The sequence below is a fragment of the Saccopteryx leptura genome, chromosome 4, assembly GCF_036850995.1.
Source record: "Saccopteryx leptura isolate mSacLep1 chromosome 4, mSacLep1_pri_phased_curated, whole genome shotgun sequence".
NCBI lineage: Eukaryota > Metazoa > Chordata > Mammalia > Chiroptera > Emballonuridae > Saccopteryx > Saccopteryx leptura.
Window position 1 is genome coordinate 80,875,642 of NC_089506.1, and position 25,030 is coordinate 80,900,671.

At 33.6% G+C, this 25,030-nt stretch overlaps 1 protein-coding gene across 1 annotated transcript in view; it reads left to right on the forward strand.

Annotated features, from left to right (window-relative positions):
- Window positions 1–25,030, forward strand: part of KLHL1 (kelch like family member 1) — a 451,195-nt gene that overhangs the window by 347,205 nt on the left and 78,960 nt on the right. The window contains exon 7 of the mRNA XM_066383706.1: window positions 21,950–22,174. Coding sequence (XP_066239803.1) covers window positions 21,950–22,174 — 225 coding nt within the window. The remainder of the gene's footprint in view (window positions 1–21,949; window positions 22,175–25,030) is intronic.

Genomic DNA, 25,030 nt, shown 5'->3' on the forward strand with positions numbered 1-25,030 from the left:
CACCCGACTGGGATCCACCCAGCAAGCCCACTAGGGGGCGATGTTCTGCCCATCTGAGGCTATTGCTCTATTTCTCAGCAACAAAATCTTTTCTTGTTGGTTTTTGTTTTGTTTTGTTTTGATTTTTTAGTGACTGAGACAGAGGCCATGGAGCCAGCCATCAGTGCTTGAGACCAACTCACTCACACCAATTGAGCTATGGCTGCAGGAGAGGAAGAGATAGAGAGAGGGGGAGGATTAGAGAAACAGATGGTTGTTTCTTCTGTGTGCCCTGACTGCAAATCAAATCCAGAACATCCACCAGCTGGACTGATGCTCTACCGCTGAGCCAACTGGCCAGGGCTTATATTTTTATTCTAAGTAAAGGAAATATAATGTGCCAAGTACTTGTTTGATGAAAGTAATATTATGAACAGAGTTTCTGCTTGTGAAGAGTTGAGAATTTCATACAGAAGCCAGTCAGATAAATAAATAATTATAAATGAGTGTAAAAAATAAGCAGTTATTATTTACAAATTTAATTATTTTTAACAAATTTGGCCTTCAAAAGAAAGTGAATGATTTGTTTAAAAATTAAACACCATAGACTGGGAGAATACCAAAACACTAATTAAAAAGAATATGTGTACCCCTATGTTCATAACAGTGTTATTTACAATAGCCAAGATTTGGAAGCAGCCCAAGTATCCATCAGTAGATGAGGAATGAAAATATTGTGGTACATTTACACAATGAACTTCTAGTTGGCCATAAAAAAGAGGGAAATCTTTCCTTTGAGACATGGATGGACCTTGACAGCATTATGCTAAATGAAAGAAGCCAGTAGAGCCTGACCTGTGGTGGCGCAGTGGATAAAGCATCGGCCTGGAAATGCTGAGGTCGCCGGTTCAAATCCCTGGGCTTGCCTGGTCAAGGCACATATGGGAATTGATGCTTCTAGCTCCTCCCCCCTTTTCTCTCTCTGTCTCTCTCTCCTCTCTATCTCTCTTTCTCCTCTCTTAAAATGAATAAATAAAAATTAAAAAAAAAAAGAAACAAGCCAGTAGAGAAAGACAACTACCATATGATTTCACTCATATGTAGAATCTAATGAACAAAATGAATTAACAAGAAAAATAGACAAACTCAAAGAAAGAGAGCTGACAGCTGTCACTGACAGTACTGGGTGAGGGCTGGTGAAAGGATTGAACAAAAATATAAAAAAAAAAAAAGAGAATAAAAACTTAGGGACACAGACAACAATGTGGTGATTGCCAAGCGGAAGAGGCTTGGAGCAGGTGGAGGAGAGGGATTTATGGTGATGGACAGAGACTTGACTTATGACAGTGAATGCAGAATACAGTGCACAGATGATGTGTTGTAGAATTGTGCATCAGAAATCTGTACAATTTTGTTAATAAATGGGAAAAAATTGAACTCATACAACTTGAAGATTTTGTTCTTACATTTCTTGATAGGAAAAAGAAATCTCTAAATCTCTATCAATAATTTTCCTCTTTAGCCATTCTTAAGTAGGTCTTAATTTTCTTGAACAAGTATATAGACAAATAATATGTCATATGCTTGTATCTACTAAATGATCTAATTATCCATAATATATTACATGCTCATGTATAAGATGCAGTTGGTAATAACAGAATGCAATTACCTATTCAAACTCTACTAAAGGAGCTTTGTTATGAGAGAATTAGAAAAAAAGCAAGAAAACTAACTTCAACTATTGTGAAAGAAAATCCTAAATTGTAGCTAATAATTTATATAAATAAAAAACATTATCGTCAATAGAAAATGATGCATTCTTATTTTCGTCTTGTAGCTATTAGATTATTTTATCTAGTTTAATTTTTTAAAAACAAAAAAAATTGTTTAAATATCCTGTTTACTGGGATATTGATTTCTAGTAATTATCACATTAAATGAGCCTAAGTGTATTAACATATAAAAGCAGAACTTTGAGTTTAAAACGTGTAAATAATATGATGCTTTAAAACCTAGGAAAATGGCATTACTGTCTCTTCCTTTTCCTTTCTTTCCCTTCCTGCCTCCCTGTCTCCTCCATTCCTTTCTCCTTAATATGAGCTCTTGCTTTAGACCTGCATTTTTCAGCCACTGGCCACAGCAGGTACACTGATGTACCACAACAATTTTTAAAACATGCAATACCTGACAATTTAGTCAAGAGCAATGACATCTTTTTTCTTCAATTTGCAAATTAAAAAATGACAACTGGCCCTGGCCGGTTGGCTCAGTGGTAGAGCGTCGGCCTGGCATGCAGAAGTCCCGGGTTCAATTCCCGGCCAGGGCACACAGGAGAAGCGCCCATCTGCTTCTTCAACCCTCCCCCTCTCCTTCCTCTCTGTCTCTCTCTTCCCCTCCCACAGCTGAGGCTCCATTGGAGCAAAGATGGCCCGGGCTCTAGGGATGGCTCCTTGGCCTCGGCCCCAGGCGCTAGAGTGGCTCTGGTCGCGGCAGAGCGACACCCCGGAGGGGCAGAGCATCGCCCCCTGGTGGGCAGAGCGTTGCCTCCGGTGAGCAGAGCATCGCCCCCTGGTGGGCAGAGTGTCGCCCCTGGTGGGCGTGCTGGGTGGATCCTGGTCGGGCGCATGCGGGAGTCTGTCTGACTGTCTCTCCCCGTTTCCAGCTTCAGAAAAATAAAAAAATTAAAAAAAAATGACAACAAACTACACAATAATAGCAATCCAGTGGGAATGAATCAAAATTATACTTTTTTTTCATTCAAAATGGCAAAAAATACAGTATATTTTTGTGGTGTTGCAAAATTTTAGTAATTAATTTATGAATTCCATGAGATAGCAAAGGTTGAAAATTGCTGCTTTCAGAGAACATGTCAGAAAGATATATTGGTTTAAAACCATTTTTGAAAAAGTGGTTAAACAGAAAAGATAAAAGTCTGACTGAAAAGTTGTTAGAAATTATACCAAAATGTCAAAGAAATTTTTCAAGCAAAGAAAATAAAAATTAACTTGTATTTAGGTTGTCCTTGTACAAGTAGTCAATATCTCAAATAACATGTACTATGGGACATAATTTGTCATTTTCTGGAGTAGAAGTGTGCAAAGTTTATTGTAACATTATAATATGTTCATTTTACTTGTAAAAGTAAATACTCTGATTACTAGTGAATTTTAATAAATAGTCATTCAAGTCTCAGATTTCATAAATGGGCAACAGTTTTATATATGTTTATCAAATTTTAAGAGGAATTGAGTGACTTTTTTTTTCAACCACTGTTCAAATTCAGTACCATTATGCACTCGTCTTAAGTGCGCAACACAGTGGCGAAACAGTCATATACTTCACACACAGGTGAGTGAGTGGCGTTTGTTTTTAAAGAACATTGTATTCTACAAAATGAATTCTCAGACAAAATCAATTCTGTTTGTAAATCTGCACATATTTTTTTAGTAACTGCTATTTATTTAGTTAGTTTTACTTGAATTTATCAGGGTGACATTGGTTAATAAACTTATAAAGTTTTCCAGTATACAATCATGAAATACATCATCTGTGTATTGTATTGTATGCACATGACCATTTTAAAAGTAAATAAAAACATGATTGAATCTGGTCAGCTTAAGAGTAGGACTAAAAAATAAACTGTAAATTAATATTCATATAAACATGACTATACTATTAAAGAACAAAAGTTCATGACTAATTTGAAGTTTTAAATCTCTTGAATTTAATAGTCACTGTAGCTTAAAAGAATATGAAAATGTGGAATCTAATTAATTAAACTGTTTCCCAGAATCTGAATTTCTTAAGTCTTAAACAGTAGTCTTTTAAGATTGAAGAAGTTCTTTAAAAATACACTTTCTTAGGAATTATGAATGTTTTTTTGTTTCAAAATTGAATAATACTAAAAATTTAGTTGTTGATACACTTATCCAATAAAGTAGATGCTTTGATGTATATTATAATACAAGGGGTTTAAAAAGACTTCCCCATTAAATCAGAAATGTAAAAACAAAAATACTTAAAGGAACTTTTAAGAATTCTTACCATATCTTTAGCTCTATAATAATTGGATATTAAATATATTTCATAAATTCAGATAAAAATCTAATTCTTAAAACTATACCTCAGCCCTGGCCAGTTGGCACAGTGGTAGAGCGTCGGCCTGGCATGCAGGAGTCCCGGGTTTGATTCCCGGCCAGGGCACACAGGAGAAGTGCCCATCTGCTTCTCCACCCCTCCCCCTCTCCTTCTTCTCTGTCTGTCTCTTCCCCTCCCGCAGCCAAGGCTCCACTGGAGCAAAGATGGCCCGGGTGCTGAGGATGGCTCTGTAGCCTCTGCCTCAGGCGCTAGAGTGGCTCTGGTCACAACAGAGTGAGGCCCGGATGGGCAGAGCATCGCCCCCTGGTGGGCGAGCCAGGTGGATCCCGGTTGGGTGCATGTGGGAGTCTGTCTGACTGCCTCCCCGTTTCTGGCTTTGGAAAAATACAAAAAAATAAATAAATAAAACCAAAAACTATACCTCATAAACCTATTTTTTTCTTGGTGAAACAAGAACACATAGAAACCCAATTCTTCAGGATGTTTAAAAAATAACTAGGAACTTTTCAAAGTAATCCCTTGTATTTCTATTGTGTTTTTAATATTTATGGAGTATTTTCCACACCTTATTAACTTGTATTATTTCTAAATAGGCATTAAAATGTTATCTTAAAATTATGTTCTCTTTTTCTGAAAGGTATTGAGGCAAAAGAATGAAAATGTAAAAGAAAAAATGCATCATAGGAAAAAATTGTAATTTATTGTATACAATATCATACAATAGCATATGATATACAATACACAATGAGATTTTTTGAAATTATTTACATGTTTGTATTATGCTTTATAAAGGACTATGTAAATATTTATTGGGTTCCTCCTCTTCAGCACTGTGATAACTGGGATACAGTTTGCTATTTCATGGAACTTATAAACTATAGGTACAGTTTTCTGTAGATATGAAAATTCAGAACACAGTCCTCTCCTCTCCTCTTCTTTCTTCTTATATTCACATTAGTATGCATTCAATAATGATGCACATCTTGCCTGACCAGGTGATGGTGCAGTGGTTAGAGCATTGGCCTGGGATACTGAGGACCCAATTTTAAAACTCTGAACTCACCAGCTTGAATGGGCTCATCCAGCTTGAGCAAGGGGTTGATGGTTTGAGTGTGGGATCATAAACATGACCCCATGATCGCTGGCTTGAACCCAAGGTTGATGGCTTGAGCAAAGGGTCACTGGTTCGGCTGTAACCCTCTGGTCAATGCACATGTAAGAAAGCAATCAATGAACTACTAAGGTGAAACAAAAAATTGATGCTTCTCATCTCTCTCCCTCCTGCCTGTCTGTCCCTATCTGTTCCTCTCTCTGTCTCTATCACTAATAATAATAATAATAATAATAAACATAATGATTTGCATCTTTTGCACATCTGTTTTGTAATAGGGTCTCTGCTAAGAGTTTGTGATCATGATGAACATTATGAATGTGACCCCCATCTCACAGAGCTGCCAAGTTAATTTGTGAAAATAAATAGTAAGCCAAATATTTATGAGTAAATGGTTGTTACAAAAAGACATTGCAAGTGCAATCAAAACAAAGGCTTGGGAGCCAACCCAGTCTAGTCTAGAGAAATAGGGAAGCATGGGAGAAGTGTTTGATACTTGCTGCCTTTTTTTTTTCCTAGCTGAAACCAAAAAAATTATTAGACATTAGTTTTTAGCACATTATTGGAATGGCAGAGTGGTTGTGGTGGTATATTTCAGACAAGAAGTACAGCAAATGAAAGTTTGCAGTTTCAAGAGTTTGACATCTTCAGAAGTGGAGAGAAATCCCTCAGGGATGGAATATACACAGTGGGGAAAATGAAAGCATGTTAATGGAGAAAAGACACAGCAATCTTCAGTGAATGGCTTAGCATAATTGATTTGGATTTGAACTCCAGAGGTCTTCAAAAGCAGGCGATGTCCCTAGAGGATAAAGCATTCTTTGAAATCAGATAAATGTCTGTTCAAATTCAGGAGTGTCACATAAAATTCTAGAACACTTTACCCTTTCTCAGTATCATATGATATTTAAAATATATGATAATTAAATGAGATATACTATGTTAAGAGACTAAACTATTCCAAAACATTCTAATATGTTTGATACCAAAGAGACTACTAGAGAACTCAGCAGTAACCTGGGGCTGAACTTTCTCAACATGGTACAGAGTAAGGCCTAACCATATTTGAAGGCATGAGATTATAAAGTTTCTATGAAATAATAGTGATGTGACAAAGGAAAGAAAATGAGATAATAAGGTATTCATATAAATTGCACTTATATAAGTAATTACCATGTTGTATAAGGTAAATGCCTTTTATTCCAACATAAACAACAGTCAAGAATGCTGAATCACACAAATCATGAAAAAGAATCAAATTATAAATGTAAATTTTCAATGTGTTTTGGACATAAAATTTAATTTAGTGCTATACTTGGAAAATACTGAAAGATAAATCTTTAAGAATCTACATGTATAGCATGTTTAAGGCCAATTAAAATCAAATATATGTATCCATATTTGTTTTACTATGAATAAGAAATGATGGTAACTATAAATTTAAATTGTTTTTAAAAATTCAATAAATAAAACCTGTTCTTATGAGGAGAATTTTTTTTTCAAATAATGTCAACTGAAAAGAAATGCTGATTTAAATCAATGCAATAAATTGCATCAATAAATTTGCTGATGTTTTGATAAGTTTTATCACAAACTGCTGAGAAATCATCATAAATTCTTTAGAAGTTTGATTTTAAAGTAAAACATTAATTGCTTACTTTTAAGTATTTGCATTGTATTACACTTACATGTGATGTATGAGGGCTATGAACTAAAAGTTGGTGCTATTGGTTAATTAGAAACATTTCTATCAATCTCTTTTGGATTTATTTCTTGTCTGTTTATTAGACAATTCCAAGAAAATTAAAATAGTTTTGGTTTGTACTTATAAAAATAATTTTAAAAAAATTTTGTGCTTTCTAGTTATGAACATGCACTGAAATCCTGGTAAATACAGAACAACATAGATAAGGGGAAAATAACCAACTATGAGCTTATAAATCTAATACTATTACTGTGAAATTTGTAAACAGAGTGGTGTATTCCATTTCCAGATTGCTATGTAAAAGTATATTTGTGTGTGTGTATATACACGTATACTATATATCTCCATATATAGAGAAATATACCTATTTCCATTTGTCTTCATCTTTCTCTCTAAAGAAAGAATCATGGAAAGTCAGGATGAGGGATGGTGTTGCTACTTGTAGAGGCTGGCTACAACAGCCTGATAAGTGAAATATTATAAGCAAATTCTATCTGAATATTCAATCTGTTTCTTTCTAAAGTGAAAACTTCTTGATTTTATTATGATCAATAAACATTTTTAAGTGCTACTTTTTCTGAATATTTATATTTTATTGGTATTTGAAGAATAAGGTTTGGCAAACTATGACCCAAGAGCAAGATTTAGCCTACTATATCTTTTATATGGATTTAATTTTTACATTATAATGGTTGAGAAAAACAAAGAATTATATTTCATGATACATTTAGTGAATATTTGCATTTCATAAAATTCAAATTTCAGTGACCATAAAGTTTTATTGAGACTTGTTCATTTGTTTACCCATTGTTTATGGCTGCTTTCACTCTATAAGACCACAAGGTTACACCAAAGAAATTCATGAGAAGATATACAAAAACTGTTTTTGACTTTCTGGCCCTTTATAGGAAAGGTTTTCTAACCCCTGTTTTAGAAAAAAATAAAAATTATATATATATATATATATATATATATATATATATATATATATATATATATATATATATATCAGAGAGAGAGAGCGGCACAGATAGGGACAGGCAGACAGGAAGGGAGAGAGATGAGAAGCATCAATTCTTCATTGCAGTATCTTAGTTGTTCATTGATTGCTTTCTCATATGTGCCTTACTAGGGGGGCTACAGCAGACCAAGTGAACCCTTGCTTCCAGCCAGGGACCTTGGGTCCAAGCTGGTGAGCTTTACTCAAACCAGATGAGTCTGCACTCAAGCTGGCGACCTTGGGGTCTTGAACCTGGATCCTCTGCATCCCAGTCTGATGCTCTATCCACTGCGCCACCGCCTGGTCAGGCGAAAAATATATATATCTTTATACCATACTTTTAGGAAACTCTTGATGCTAAATGTCATATTACTTTGATCCAACTCTAATTTTGGGGCAGGTAGAGTTTCTGTGTATGTTTATAATGTTTAACCACAAGCAACCTCCTGGTCTACTTGCTTATCTGCCTAAGAGCATTCCTTGAAGTATTCAGTACAAGCTCAGACTACATGGCCTTTGTACAGCGATCCCAGTATTTTAAGGAGAATATGGGGTTATTTAATGCTCCAGAGTCAATCCTAACTATCTGAGTATAGAAGTCTGAGATTCTACTGTAATTTTATTTCCAGCATTATCACTTTTTTGCTTTATACTCTATTTACATCATTGTTGGCCAGTTCTCATTTTATTTTATAAAATGACATCTATCACTAGAAGAAAACAAGACAACATAACGACCTGTTCATGAACTCAATAACAGAAGTACTATAACTAATCACCTTCTGACTTTGAAAGAAGTGATGTGATTGGTCACTGATCAAGATGAGCATTTGTTATTTAAGTAGCGACTTGTGAACTGAAGAGCTAATAACAAAGTTTGTACTTTATGCAAATTACTCACAATTAATAAACAGGAGTTAGCAAAAGTAGGTTTACAGTTGTACCACAAATAAGTAATACAATAATTAATAAATCATATTACAAGAATATACTCTTCCATGTATTCAAATTGTAAACCTACTTTTGCTTACCATCGTATTATAATAACTGAAATTTGTTGGTATTTAATGAAATATTGGTAACTGAAATTCATGAATACCATAACCACGCAAATCAAAGACTATCTGTATTTGAGGAGACATTGTAGAATTTTACTGCTTGATACAAAGAAATAAGACTGGAATATTAGGGTATAATGCTGATAGCAATGGCAAGATCCTACTTCTAGGTACAAGCCTAGAAAAAATAGCATTCTTTGTTTGGGGAAGGGAAATCAAGATTCTGGGAGGCAGCTTTCTTCTTGACATGAAGTAGCCATTGTTCACTTACTATATACAATGTGGCAGCAGGCAAGCACAAGGCCCTTTGGCTAAGACTATGGCATTTAAGAGACTCTTTAATTAAAAAAAAAGATTAAGCAAAAAGTTCAAAAGTGAGAAGTTTTCAAATTGATATTCTTTGGATGTAAAAGAGAGAAGACTTTAAGAAAATTACACTATTACATTGTTCTGTTTGTTGTCTTATGCATGATAGCTGTGAACACTAAATGGAGCCTAGTTAAAGATAACATGTGAGCAGATGGCATGTCAAAGCTAGTAGAAGTGTCTCTTCCCTTAGTAACTGATTGAGCGAACAGAAGAGGAAGAATTAAAATCAACCTTTATTTCTATATATCTTCATTAACTCTTTTTTGATCACCTAGTTGCAGCTACAGGTTGACTATTGATTTTCACTAAGCCTGGTGTCTGATGAAACAGACTGACATCTTTGAAGTGAACTCAAAGCAAATTTGCTTTATATAGCTAATAAAAAGGGAATATTGATTATAGAAACATAAAGAACAAAAAAAATACAAAATAAAAACAATTTTCTTTAGTTTCTTTATTCAATCTTTTATTATACAACCTATGTTATGGTAACTTCGTATTTAATATATGCTTTGGATTTTCACATATCTAAATTTAAAAATTATCTAACTTAAAGATAAACTCTTGACATATTTTTCTTTCTACTCAGAGGATTAGCCAGATTATCTTATCTTGAATTTGTATCCTTACTGTGCATCATTATCAGTATTGTTGAAAGGCAAGAATGGAAAGTGAAAGAGATGGTAAAAAAAATAACCACCTTGACCTGGATTTTTACTTCCTCTACTTGAACTGAACAAGCTGACTTATTAAGAACTTCTAAAGAACAGCTTTTCATTCTACAATTGGATAATTTAAAGCATTTAACTCAATAGTGATCATCATATGGCTTAAGAAAATGATTCACTTAGCATTCTGTCAGAAAAACCTGAGCATTCGCAATTAAGTGGAGAAAATAACTTAAAACTACTGTATGAGTTTTTCTGAAGAAGAGCCATACAATAAAAGCAACTTTATTCTTTCATCTTTGCCCTTTAGAACGCTGCCCTACTTGCTGTCTGCTTCAGTAACTGCATTCAGTCACTTTGGTTCCACTTCAGTACCTTTTCTTTGAACTCGAAGTATGTATCATTAGAGATGACCAGTTCAAGGTCCTCCGTTTGCACACAGCAATGAAAACAACTGAAAAACATAAATAACATCCTGTCAGCCTAAGCCCAGTTTGTTTTCAGAAAAAAAAAAAAATTGTCCTCTGGAATAGATGTCTACTTAGTAGGCCGCTAAGAGATATTTCAGGGAAGACCCGTACTTTCCCAAGTGTCTCAGGGGAAAACGAAACAAAGTCGAGGTATCTACTGCTTTACAAATCTTTCAAAGCAGGAAAAAAATGCTTACTTGTTAAGTGTTAGTTGTTTATGTTGTTTTCAGTGAGTCAGCAGACAAAAGACTTTCAGCTTATCTAAGTCCTGACTTTACGGAAGACTAAAATAAGGTTTTAGGTGAAAAGTGAATTATCTACCAGCCAAGTTTCCTCCCATAGCCTCATCTTCACTAGGAAGAGACAAAGCTTGGTGACTAGGCTAGAACTGTTTCTCGTGTTTCTTCTCAGGGTGGCTCAAGGTTAAATTGTATGCCAAATTTCTTAAAATTTAAAGTATTATTAACTATATTTTGCTTTTGGGTCATCAGAGGAATTCAGCCACATCCCAGTATATTCTGTTCAGTGAGTGTAGATTAAATAATAAATCAGTGTGTTGTGATTAAATGCCCATTATAATTACAAATTCTTAAATACTCACTACATTCTTTTTACTCAATCTCCCTGTGAATATACAGTAATGAAATAAATACATTTTTTTTTTCTAAATTAAATCTCCCTCACGGACCTGCAGGGGAATAAGCCTGTATGTATTTGTATTTCACACCAGGTCATAGTCCTCAAGTGTGTGGCTCTTCTCTGGCAAAGAAAGAGACTCCGTAGGACCACCTAAATGACTTCTAGGACACAGACAGGTAGAAAGAAATAAAAGCTATAGAGATAAGTAGAATTCATACTTTTAGCTATTGTAATAATTTAAGCCTGTAATTTTTTTTTTCATTTTAGGTATTTTTATTTATTTATTTATTTATTTTAATAAATTTTTATTAATGTTAATGGGATGACATTAATAAATCAGGGTATATATATTCAAAGAAAACATGTCTAGGTTATCTTGTCATTAAATTATGTTGCATACCCCTCGCCCATAGTCAGATTGTCCTCCGTCACCCTCTATCTAGTTCTCTGTGTCCCTCCCCCTCCCCCTAACTCTCCCCCTCCCTCCCTCCTATGTCCTCCCTCCCCCCACCCCTGGTAACCACCACACTCTTGTCCATGTCTCTTAGTCTCGTTTTTATGTTCCACCAATGTATGGAATCATGTAGTTCTTGTTTTTTTTCTGATTTACTTATTTCACTCCGTATAATGTTAAGCCTGCAATTTTAAATGAATAAACATCAGTAGATAATGTAGAGCCTTCAATTAATATATCTTTGGAAGTGTAGGTGCTGGTTTAAGAAAAAGGCAAAAATGTATTTTCCAAGAGTTTATGGTTTAGGTGGAGATCCATGAGAGCCCTTGTTCTCTTATTACACTTATGGAAAAGAAGTTCAATGACTTGCATTTTTGCAATACAGTCAGTAATACTAGAGCTAGAACCCAAAATGTCATTATAGGCATTTTATCTTTAATTCACTAGTGCCCACAATTTCAACAAAGGCTAGGAAAAATTCTAATAAAATTATGTGGAAAGTGTTTATTGAAATGTAAGATGTTTTAATAATAATATACAAGTACATATAAGTAGTTCTCCCTTATTCAAAGTTTTACTTTCTCAGTTACCTGTGGCCAACCATGGTCTGAAAATATTAAATAAAAAAATCCAGAAATAAATAATTCATAAGTTTTAAATTGCATGCCATTTAGAGTAGCCTAAAGGAATCTCATACTATTATGCTCCATTCTGCCCAGGACATGAGTCAACCTTTGTCCAGTATCTCTTCACCAGTACTGCTAAGGTATCACTTAGCAGTCTTCCCATTAGCTAAAGGGTTATCAGAGCTAGAGAGAGAAAGAGACAACATTCACATAACTTTTATCATAGTGTATTTTTTTTATTTTTATTTTTTAATTTTATTTATTCATTTTAAAGAGGAGAGAGAGAGGGAGAGAGAGAGAGAGAGAGGAGAGAGAGAGAGACAGGGGAGAGGAGCTGGAAGCATCAACTCCCATATGTGCCTTGACCAGGCAAGCCCAGGGTTTCGAACCAGCGACCTCAGCATTTCCAGGTCGATGCTTTATCCACTGCGCCACCACAGGTCAGGCATCATAGTGTATTCTTATAATTGTTTTATTTTATTATTACTGTTATTGGTCTCTCACAATGCCTAATTTATAACTAAACTTTATCATGGGCATACTACAGGAAGTAGTATATATGGTGTCTGCTCTATACATGGTTTGGCATTGACTGGATGTCTTAGAGTGTATCCCTATGGATAAGGAGGGACAAATGAAAATGGAAAGGCCTTGGTTCATTTTTGGCAAATTTTAGTTATGAAAGTAAATATTTAATCTAAAAATGTCAAATAGTATGAGTTTATGTTTAATAAACACTTATTAAAAATATAAAAAAAAAATGTGTCCTGGTCAGATGCTCAACTGGTTAGAGCATCATTTTGAAGCCCAAGGTTGTTGACTTGAGCCCAAGGTCGCTGGCTTGAGCAAGGGCTCACTCACACTGCTGTAGCCCTACAGTCAAGGCACATACCAGAAAGCAATCATTGAACAACTAAAGAGCCACAACAAAAAATTGATGCTTCTTATCTCTCTTCCTTCTTGTTTGTCCCTCTCTCTGACACTCTCTCTGTCACTGTAAAAAAAACCAAAAAAAAAAAAAAAACAAATTAGTATTTTAATTATAGAACTAAGACATATTTGAGGCAAAAATACATTAAAATAGTAATTTACAAATTAAAAACTTAACTAGCCCACTACCCAAATTTACTTTGTATTTTAACACACACACACTTCACACTTCCCAAAAAGTTGTATCAATTTGATGTCAACCAGTTGGTTTTGATGTCAACATCAAAATCATACATTTTCTAAATGTGTTCAAAATCTTGTAATATTATTTAATTGTTAGGAAGGCATAAATAAATTTTATGAAGTTTGCATGCCATTCACATCGCTTTCCGATTAAGTACCTTCTCATTTTGTTAACCTATTTCTATTCTAATGTTTCTAATTTACCTCTTTTTTATATTTATTGAATTTATTGATAGATATAAGATTGGTTAAAATTTAATGTTTCAAGTGTACAATTCTATAATAGATCATCTGTATATTTACTTCCTCAATTTAAAAAAAATTATTATTCTGGGAAATTAATCTTTTGTTATATTTATAAAAAAGCTTTTGTTAATGTTCTTAGTCTTTTGTGTTTTGTTCATTTTGCTGTGTATTTTTGATACAACTCTTTTATATTTAGATGGTTAGTAATTATATATATATCAAAATAATATATATGTTATGAATATATTTACTTTTGTAACTTCTGGGTTTTGTGGCTATCCTTCACAAACCTGTAATTTTATGCCCACCTTGAAGTAAAAATGAATCACCTACTTCTCCATCTTCTAAGATACTTAAAGTTTTAGTAGAGCGTGAAACAAAGTAGGTTATTTAAAATCTCCCTGTCTGTATTTATGGACAGCCCTGAAAAGAGAACTAAACAGGGAGTTCTGTGGCCATGTGTGCTATGCTGTAGTCATAGCCTCATTTGAAGTCATTCTGGTATCAAGAACAGGAAGAAATCCAGGTTTTCTAATTTATTTTTCTCCAAAGGACAACTGGCTATTTCAATATTCCTTTTTTGAATAATAAAATGTTTTCCATTGATTGAAACAGCCATATTTATTATATATTATATTCATATCTATTAGGGTTATTTCTGGCTATCTTTTCAGATTTGTTAACATGGATATTATTCTTACTATAAAGCAATTTTTAAAAAATTCTATAGTTATACAAAACTTTTTAATATCTGACAGGCGATTTTTCCCTGTGGATTTCTAACTAGAGATTGTCTGGCTTCTAAAAATATATGTCCTGGTTGGGTTGCTCAATGAATAAAGCATCATCTGGTTCATCTAGCTCGTGTGTTTGATCCCCGGGTTAGAGCATGTAGCAGAAGAAGCAATCAGCAGTGCACACACAAGTAAATGGAGCTTCGAAGTGAAACAGCGGGTTGATACTTCTCTCTCTCTTCCGCTCTCTCTCTCGCTCCTATTCTCTTTCTCTCAAATCAATGGGAAAATATCTTTAAAAAGATATTTCCTAATATTTTACCATTGAATTTCCAGAGAAATGCAAGTATAATTTTATAAATGCCTTGTATGAATATTATTTTATCAATTGTAATTATATAATTTATCTATGAAAGAACAAGTTATCTCATACAAAATTATCATGATCTTTTTCATTCATTCAAATTGATATATTTTAATATTTTCTTTATCTAGAATTGGCATCTATCATACTGATTTTATTTTTAAATAATTTAGCTTTAGCATAACCTGTGGTGGCACAGTAGATAAAGCGTTGATGTGGGACGCTGATGTCGCCAGTTCGAAACCCTACACTGTGTGGTTAAGGCACATATGGGAGTTGAAGTTGATGCTTCCAGCTCCTGCTCTCTCTCTCTCTCTCTCTCTCTCTCTCTATTTCTCCCTCTCTCCCTCTCTCCCTCTATGTAAAATAAATAAATAAATAATAAATATTTTAAAAATAAAATAAATAATTTAGCTTTATTGGGCTATTTTAAATAAATTCTTTTGTTCTTTAATGATCTAGACGATTTTTCTTTCATTGATTTTTGTATTTACATGATTTTATAACTTTCTGAAATCTTTAATTTTTTTCTAAGATCTTAAAGGCAATTATTTTTAGTTCTTAAGGCAGATCATAACAAATAACATATATTATTAAAATGATGTCTCATACTTTGGTTTCTCTTGACTTTGAGCCAGAAATTGGCATCCTTTATATATAATTTTAGTTAAATTAGTTTAAACCATGCATAATGTTGGATTTGAGATTTATATATTTACTTCAACTCCAGCATTAAGCTTAGTGATATATTTATATTTATATCTCTATACATAGTTATATATTAGTTTATTACTATTTTACAAATGGTTTATATTTATAGCAGGGAGAGAAATGGGATCTTGTTGATTGCTAATTCAGCACAAATGAAGTTTCTGTGATGGTTATAAAATGTTTACAGCCTGAACAGGTGGTGGCGCAGTAGATAGAGCATTGGACTGGGATGTGGAGGATCTAGATTCCAGACGCCAAGGTCGCCAGCTTGAGTGCAAGTTCATCTGGTTTGAGCAAAGATCACCAGCTTGAACCCAAGGTTGCTAGCTTGAGCAAGGGGTTACTCAGTCTGCTATAGCCCCATGGTCAAGGCACCTATGAAAAAGCAATCATTGAACAATCAAAGTGCCACAACAAAAAATTGATGCTTCTCATCTCTCTCCCTTCCTGTCTGTCTGTCCCTATTTATCTCTTTCTCTGACTCTCTCTCTGTCTCTGTCAAAATAAATAAATAAGTAAAATGTTTACAATATCATCTTTAAAATATAACAAATTACCTAAAAGGTAAAGTATTTATTTGTACTTGAAGAACATTTTCTTTGCAATGATACCTTTTATATAAGTGGAAGAATGTTATCCCAAAGCTATATTTCTTATAAGTATGTAGAAACATAAAATTCAATGTAAACCTTATTCTATGAATCATTCAAGACATGTTATTCTTTATAATATTTTCTTTAAATCTTTTTGCCTTATATTTTTAGTATAAAAAGTATCTTTATTTAAACATTTTTCCAAAACTCCTCTCAATATTTACTACTTTCTTAAAGAGGAATCTTCCAATATAATTAGACATTTTTTCTATTGATTTAATGTCATCAAGATCACCATCAGTATTATCCCAACATGCTCTTTCAACATTATAGAATGTGTATGTGTTTTCATTTAATAGTTGTAAGTGATCATTCTTTTTTTTTTAATTTTTTTTTTAATTCATTCTAGAGAGGAGAGGGAGAGACAGAGAGAAGAGACAGAGAGAGAGAAGGGGGGGGGAGGAGCTGGAAGCATCAACTCCCATATGTGCCTTGACCAGGCAAGCCCAGGGTTTCGAACTGGCGACCTCAGCATTTCCAGGTCGACACTTTATCCACTGCGCCACCACAGGTCAGGCGTAAGTGATCATTCTTGACTTAAAACAATGTCCTTTTTTTCTGACACTCCCTCACATCAGCTATTGCTGCTTTCACCTGCCCCAAATCATTCTGATTGGTGGGCTTATAAGAAGTTTTGGAAGTCAGGTAACTGAGCTTATTAAAAAGTAAAAAGGCTTTGTAAGAAGATCTGTGGGTCTTTCTGTTGAATTAAGAGAGCTTTATATTTTTTATAAAAGTTGTTTTGTGACATCTATTTTGTCATTTCAGAAAACTTTCAATTCTTTTCTGAGTTTTCAAGATAAAGAAAGTTGTTAAATATTTAAATTATAAATATTGGAATATCTTGTCATTTCTAATGCCAAACAAGAATGTTGCAGATTAACACCTATTGTTTCTTCCAGAATAATCATATTTGGTTGTATGGACAACTCTAAATAGACCCAACACCACACTTCGATAACATCTTGAGCACTTTTTCTTAATTTTGTATTTTGGGAAAGGAGCCTGGTGTTGGTTTTATCATGGGAAAATATTTTTGTATTTGTATTGTACCTAGATGGAGTGTATCTATCTTCTACTTATGTTATTGAACTTGGTAAACAAATACGTTAACCTGACCTGTGCTGGCACAGCGGATAAAGTGTAGACCTGGAATGCTGAGGTCACTGTTTCAAAACCCTGGGCTTGCCCAGTCAAGGCACATATGGGAGTTGTGCCTACCCCACCCCCTTCTCTCTCTCTCCTCTCTAAAATGAATAAATAAAAACTTTAAAAATAACCTAAAAAATACTTAATACATTGTAAATGCAAAATAAAATATACACTACTACTGTCTTAACACATTACCACAAGTAGTGATTTAAAACAACTGCCATCTTTTACTTCACAGTTCTGTAGGTCAGAAGTCTAGGATGGCATGTCTGGATTCTCTACTCCAGGATTCAAAAGGCTGAAATCAGGATGTTGACTAGGCTGTTTTTTATCTTTATCTGGAGGCCATCATCCAAGCTTATTCAAACTGTTGCCAATTCACTCTTTGTGTAGGGATTGTTTTCTCACTGGTCAAGTTAGGCACACTCTTGGCTGTTAGAGGCCACCTGTATTCCTTCTCATGTGGTCCTTTCTATCTTTAAACCAACAAGTAGAGTCTTGCTCCTGCTTCAAATCTCTCTAACTTCTTCCTCCTAGCACAAATTTCTTCATTTTCAAGAAAACATGTGATCAGAGCCATGGAGGTTATCTCTCTATATTAAGTTCAGCTCTGCCAGACTGTATACCATTAAATTGAGTAATTTCTTATCATATTCATAGGTTCCAGGAAATTGATAATTAAATCTCAAGAAGGGTCATTTGTAAAAGTTTGACTACCACATATATTAATTGAAATTAACTCATTCTAAAAGTAGGATCAGATTTTAGAAAGAAAACTGTTTATCAGAGTGTGCACCAGAGCCAGGTTTATATTTTGGATCACCCAGTTATTGTCTGAAAGATTAAGAAAGTTACTAAAAGTTTCTCTGATCCAGCTTTTTTATAAAATTGGCATAATACCTATCATCAGATTATTAGAAAAATTGAATTTTCTAAAACATGTAAATATTATATTTTAGATCATAAGAACTTACCAGAAAATATTATCTATTAATCTTATATTTAAAATATCTACTCAAAATATCTTTAATCAATATGTATTTATTAACATATTTTAATAAAAGACATGCACAATATGTTAAATAATCCTAAATAATATATGTGTCATGATTTCCCTTGATGTTATGACTACTTTTTACAATAAATGATTATTTCAGGAGTTATTTCAAGTAAAGAAGCATCAAAATTGCATATTATTATAAATATAGGCACCTACCTTTCACTTGGTATATAGTCTGTGATAAATTCTGAAATGTACAAATATGTACAGAAATATATCAGATGTAGGCTTACTTCATAAAGAATCTGCAAAGTACTTGTCATTTTATTTCTTATTATTCTATACACTAAGAATTAGATTCATCTTTTAATTATATAACAACATTAAGTTAGGAAACTTTACAATGTGTTTTAGTTTGTATTAAATTATTCTATATAGTCTATAAAATAAATTGTTACTGCTCAAAGTGATATCTCACAGATTAATAGCGAAATTCCCTCAATAGTTTATGCAACCTTCAAAATTCTTTTACAGCAATGGTCTATGATTTAAGTTGCAAAACAGTAGGGATCCACCAGTTCTAATAATAGTCTGCTGTAGCCAGATGTGCTCATTAAACCTGTTTTAAGGAGCCTAAATGTTATTTTAAATCAGTTGCTTAGATTTATGTTTTGCAATCTCAGAGAGGACATGCTGCAGTTTGTGAAAGTTTCAGAACTATTGTGCCTGTAGGCACACATTTAAATTTATGCCTATACTTTGTAGGCATTTGAGATAACAGTGACGGCTTCATTAACAGAGTAGGCATAAAGTAACTATGGTTTAAAATACCTTTTTTCTTTTTAATCACTTTTAGATTTATTGAATGAGACCACAGCAGTCCACTGTTATTCATATTCTGTTTTTAATTTATGTAATAACAAATATTGCCTTTAAGGAACAACATTTCTTAAAAAGAATAGTCTTGTCTTCTTCCTTGGAAAATACATATACTCTTATAAGCAAAGGACACAAGAGAACTCATAATCATTTAAAAAATAATAATAGTGAATAGCGAAGTTTATACAGACAGTTAATAAAATACATTGATAAGAAAATTGCTTAAAAAACATTATTAATAACCTTCATTAGAAAAAGAAAAAGCATATTCATTAAAACTAGATGCATACTATAAGTAAGCTTTACAAATCAAGAGATTTTACTTTGTTTTGTGTTACTAAACTTTTGTCACTAAGCAAAATTAAAGAATGGAATAAAAATAGTCTTTGGCTTTCAGGATTGAAAGAATAACAGCCCCCAAAGGAAGTCTACATCTTAATCCTCAGAATCTATGAATATGTTAGTTTATATAATTATGTAACAAGGAGGGGTAGGGGAGAATGATGTTAAGGCTGTGAAGGGAATTAAGGTTGTTAATTAGCTGACCATGAACAGGCTTTTTTATATTAAATCAGCTTACACTTGATTAACTCAGATTAAATCGGGGTGAGTCCAATGTAATCACGGGGATCAATGTCTGAGAGAGGCAATGTTGCTGGCTTTGAAGACAGAAGGGAGTCAAAAGAAATGTGGTAGTCTGTAGAACATGGAAGGCAAGAAAACCACGTTTCTCCTATATAAAGAAATGGAGTTTTGTCAACACCTTGATTTTAGCACAGAACTGTAAAATACTAAGTGTGTTTTTTAAGCCACTAAATTGGAGATAATTTTTCACAGAAGCCAAAAGAATTAATACAATTTCTAATTTGAAAAATAAAGACAGGGATGCAGTCTTATTTCTAATTTAGGATAAATTATATAGGTCACCTTTAAAGACTATAATTAGAGAAAAACGCTGTAAAATTACAAATTCTGCAGTATTCTAAGTTTTAAAACATATCTAGATGGTTTGAATGAGACTTTGAAACTCAAATTAAGTCCTCACTTTCTTCTTTAAAAAAAACCACTCTTGGTTTCTCAGAAGACTTTAACTTCACACATTCTCAACTATTTTCTCTAAGAAAGATGACTGAACCTCATATTCTTTGCAAAGTTTTTGATCAAAGTTTGGTTATTAAGAAAAGTACAATTATTCAAATACTTCCTTGTCTACTCATGCCTAGAAAATATGGATATCATGAAATTGAGTTAGTTAGAATTAGGTTACACTATTTACTTCTACCATCTCTTATCAAGACTTAGTCATAAATAAAAAGCTATGTGCATATATGTTTAAATTTTTAGTAATAGATTCATAAAATTCCAATACTATAAAGTTTTGAGAATGCAGGTGACTTTGAAATGATTCAATACTTAGGTTTACCTTGGAATTTTGATTTGTTAATAGTTGAAGAAAAATTTAATGTAAAATATAATAAATATATTGAAGCATAAAATAAGTACATTTGCTTAAGTAATGTATGTTGAATTACTAATAGTATCAAATGACTTCTGAACATTACAATTTATTTTTATTCTAAAAGGAGTAATACTTTTATAATACTTCATATTTAGTTGTATAGAAATTAGCTCATGTTTTTAATAACATCAGAAAACAGATTTAATTCATCTAACTCAATATTATTATTGCTTTTTGTTACCAGTGAATAAAAATTGAGCATAAGTTATATAATTTTTGCTTCAATTAAAAAAACTTCTACAAAGTTGTTTATACATGTTTAGTTTATTGCTGGTTAGGCTTTAAAAAGAAAATTAGTCCTCTAAGAAATGTTTTCCCTAATTTGTAAACTTTTATTACATTATCAGTAAAATAGACTTTTAGTTCATTAACTGAAAGTACATAGCATTTTGACTTCTCCTATAGGGATATTTAATCATTGAGATGAAACATATGTGAATGTAAGCCTGAAAATTAAGATCAAACACTAAAACAAGACTGAGATTTATTTTCATATCTTAAAATTAACTTTTAAAACTTTCTGTTTTTTAATGCATAAGATACATTTAAGGAGAAACCTAGTAAATAATTTATTAATTTAACATGTTCACTCTCAGATAATGTATTTAAAAATACTTTAGCCTGACCAGGCAGTGGCACAGTGGATAAAGCTTTGGACTGGGATGCAGAGGACCCAGGTTCGAGACCCTGAGGTCGCCAACTTGAGCATGGGCTCATCGGGTTTGAGCAAAAGCTCACCAGCTTGAACCCAAGGTTACTGGCTCGAGCAAGGGGTTACTTGGTCTGCTGAAGGCCCACCGCAAGGCACATATGAGAAAGCAATCAATGAACAACTAAGGTGTTGCAACACGCAATGAAAAACTAATGATTGATGCTTCTCATCTCTCTCCGTTCCTGTCTGTCTGTCCCTGTCTATCCCTCTCTCTGACTCTTTCTGTCTCTGTAAAGAAAAAAAATACTTTAATACATTTTTTTCTGGCCAGGATTATATAATATACTATTTTTAATGGTGAACAGTCATAGCAGAAAGTTGTAAAATCAAATGACAGAACTGTGTTATGTCCAAAAAAATGTTGATAGTTTAGCGTGAGACCATTATGAAGTTCAAACAATCTGAACATTTGTGTCTATTTTGATCCTACTATACAACAAGTAGAGAAAATAGAGTAGTAGTTGAATTACTACTCCCTTGGTTTTTTGGGGATACTTTCATTAAGAAAAATGATGTGACAAGAATGTTTTCACATACTAAATTTTTACTGCTAATAATTTGTACACCTTAGGCAGGTTGTATATTCTAGTAGTCGTAAACAGTGACTATATGATTTTATGTTTTATCAGGAGCTACAACCATAGAGAAATATGACCTCAGAACAAATTTGTGGATCCAGGCAGGGATGATGAATGGCCGGAGATTGCAATTTGGTGTGGCTGTTATTGATGACAAACTTTTTGTAATTGGTGGTCGAGATGGCTTAAAGACATTGAACACTGTTGAATGTTACAATCCCAAAACCAAGACTTGGACTGTCTTACCACCGATGTCAACACATAGACATGGTCTAGGTAAGATTTCTTACTTTACTAATACTATTTTTAGAAGCATTTTACTGATAGTGAACATATATGTAAAAGTATAATATTATTGCCATCAGTTTTTATTAACTTTATGTAAACTGTGAGGTTATTTGGAATACTTAAAAATTGTTCTTACATTTTCCTATGTTGATTAATGTGCATTAAACCATTGAGAGAGATGTTAAAGAAACCAAAATGAGTAGACCTCAAGTATCCACCAACTTTTCACATTCTGACATTCATTCAATATGTAAAATTTGATATAAAAATGCAGAACTATTATGGAAAGGGCAAAGTAATACATCTAGGATAGAGAAATAGTTAATGTGGATTGAGGAAGGCCATAAATACAACTCATTCCATGTTACTGGATAGGCAAGTCTTTCTAACTTTGCATTTAATTTATTATACCTTGAAAAATCCAATGGGAAAAGGCAATGCAGGTTTAGAGAAAGAGTCACTCATCAACTGGCACTGGGGGTCAACATGATTAGATATAATTGACCTTTACTGTGGAGGAACCTCAAGCTGGGGACACTATACTCATATGTCGAAGATCTGGTTGTGAGTCTTCTCTTGAATCTCCCATTTAATATTGGCATGATTTGGGGCCAGGACTTAAATGGTGAGCCTTAGTTTTCTTATTTACTGCCAATTCAAGGTTAATAAGTAGAAAGTTAAAAATTGAATGATGATAGTGGATATGAAATCAGTTTATATATTATAAAGTTTTATGCAAATATTTGAAAAAGAAAAATTTAATATTCAAATAGTTCTTAAATTTGCATTTTGTATCATGGGGATCGTATGAAGTGCAAATTACTTTTTTTGAAGACCTATAATATTCCAGAGAGTTGACTAAGTGCCTTTCATATATTTTGAATATAAACATTAAAGATATATCAAGGTTTAATTTCAAACTCACTGATTTAGATATTAATAGGCAAGCAAAATTAGACAACATTTCAAAAAGAAATACTAATGATAGTTTAACTTTGAGATCTCCAACTCTGCATTTCCCATTCTTGTCTACTCTAGCATCAATCTAAGCTAAAATAAAAAATAAATTACAATTTACCTTTTTTTTTTTTTTTTTTGCATTTTTCTGAAGTTAGAAGGGGGGGAGGCAGTCCAACTCCTGCATGCACCTGACCAGGATCCACCCCACATACCCACCAGGGGGTGATGCTCTGCCCATAAGGGGTGTTGCTCCATTTTGGCCGGAGCCATTCTAGCCTCTGAGGCAGAGACCATGGAGCCATCCTCAGCATCCAGGCCAACTCTGCTCCAATAGAGCCTTGGCAGTGGGAAGGGAAGAGAGAGACAGAGAGGAAGGAGAGGGGGAGGGGTGGATAAGCAATTTAGTGCTTCTCCTGTGTGCCCTAGCCGACCAGGAATCAGACCCAGGACTTCCACACGCAGGACTGCTGCACTGCTGCTAAGCCAACTGGCCAGGGCACAATTTACCTTTTGATCTTCTTCCTTCTTCTTTCTTTTTTTCAGTTTACTTATTAGTAGGGTTAGAAAAAATAAATTTCTGAGAAAGTTTAAGTTATAAAATTCTGTGTTGCATGTAAAAGCCATATAATTTTTTTTAAATCACATGAAACCAAATTAGAATATGAAAATCATAAACAGAAAATTATTTTTCCTAGATAATAGTCATGGATGTAAAAGGATTCTTATATATTTTAAAATATATATTGGAGGATTGTGGTCTTCATATTTATGTAAAAACTCTATGTGCTGTTTTTATTAGCTAGATAGCTACAAACTATTTCTCAGTTTTGGAGGGGATATAGTGAATAAACAGTTTGGATTGGAATATTTGTAATTGAGTGTTCCTCCTTTCTCTGTTTAGACAATGCAATTCTTTTCTATTAAGGACTGCTAAAGTTCAACTATGTAATTTATCTGCATGTCAAGGGAACGTGATGTCATTTCATGTGCTTAAACTGTACCAGTTGATAGTTTGCCTCAAATCCTATCATACTGACCCAGTGCTCAGCAAGATGGTAATCTTCTGTAGTATCCTTTAGTTTATCTTATTTGTTAGAGTTTGTTTTAAAGGTATATGTGGAAGTAAGGCTACATTAAAACTTATATGTTGTCAAGTAACACTGTGGGGCAGCTGTGTTAGCTTGCGCTCTGATGTACCAGCTGCAAGCACTTTGCTTGATTAGCACATGAGCACGTGGCAGCGCCACATGTGTGTGGCCTATATAAGGCTATGGGTGCTTGTGCTAGAGATAGATAGGGCATTGTGGATGTGCGATTGCCTGTCCACCACTGTGAGGGGTCATTTTGCTGTTTGTTGCCTGAGAGATGGTTTTCCCTGCCTGTGTGCTTGTCCACCATTGTGAGACTTTATTAAACGGAATGGCCCAATCCTTTCCAGCTCTTCATTTTTTCTACTGTCTGCCCAAATCCAATGTGAACCTGCATATGCATGGCGATGGCGGTAACCCCTGGCATTACAATCACAAACATCTAAAATGTAACGTAGCTTTTCCACAAGTTTTAGGGACTCAGTAGCAACTCTAATAGTTGACTATTCTCATGAATAAGCCCCTCCTATTTTGTAATTCTTGTTTTGCTTCAGTTCTATTATCAAGTGGATCACCTCTCCTCTGTATTACATGCTATCATGCTATCGGGTTTTTCTGCGTTTTACTACCTAGTGGTCTTTTATTTGTCAGTTTCTTAATGAATTTACTACTACAGAACTCAGCAAAATCTGACCTGAGTTAGTAAGTAATAGCATAGCATAAGGCATCATTCTGGGTGCAGTTCTCATTTCAGAGTGCCTCACAGGTCGCTAGCAATGCCCAGTACATAGAAAAC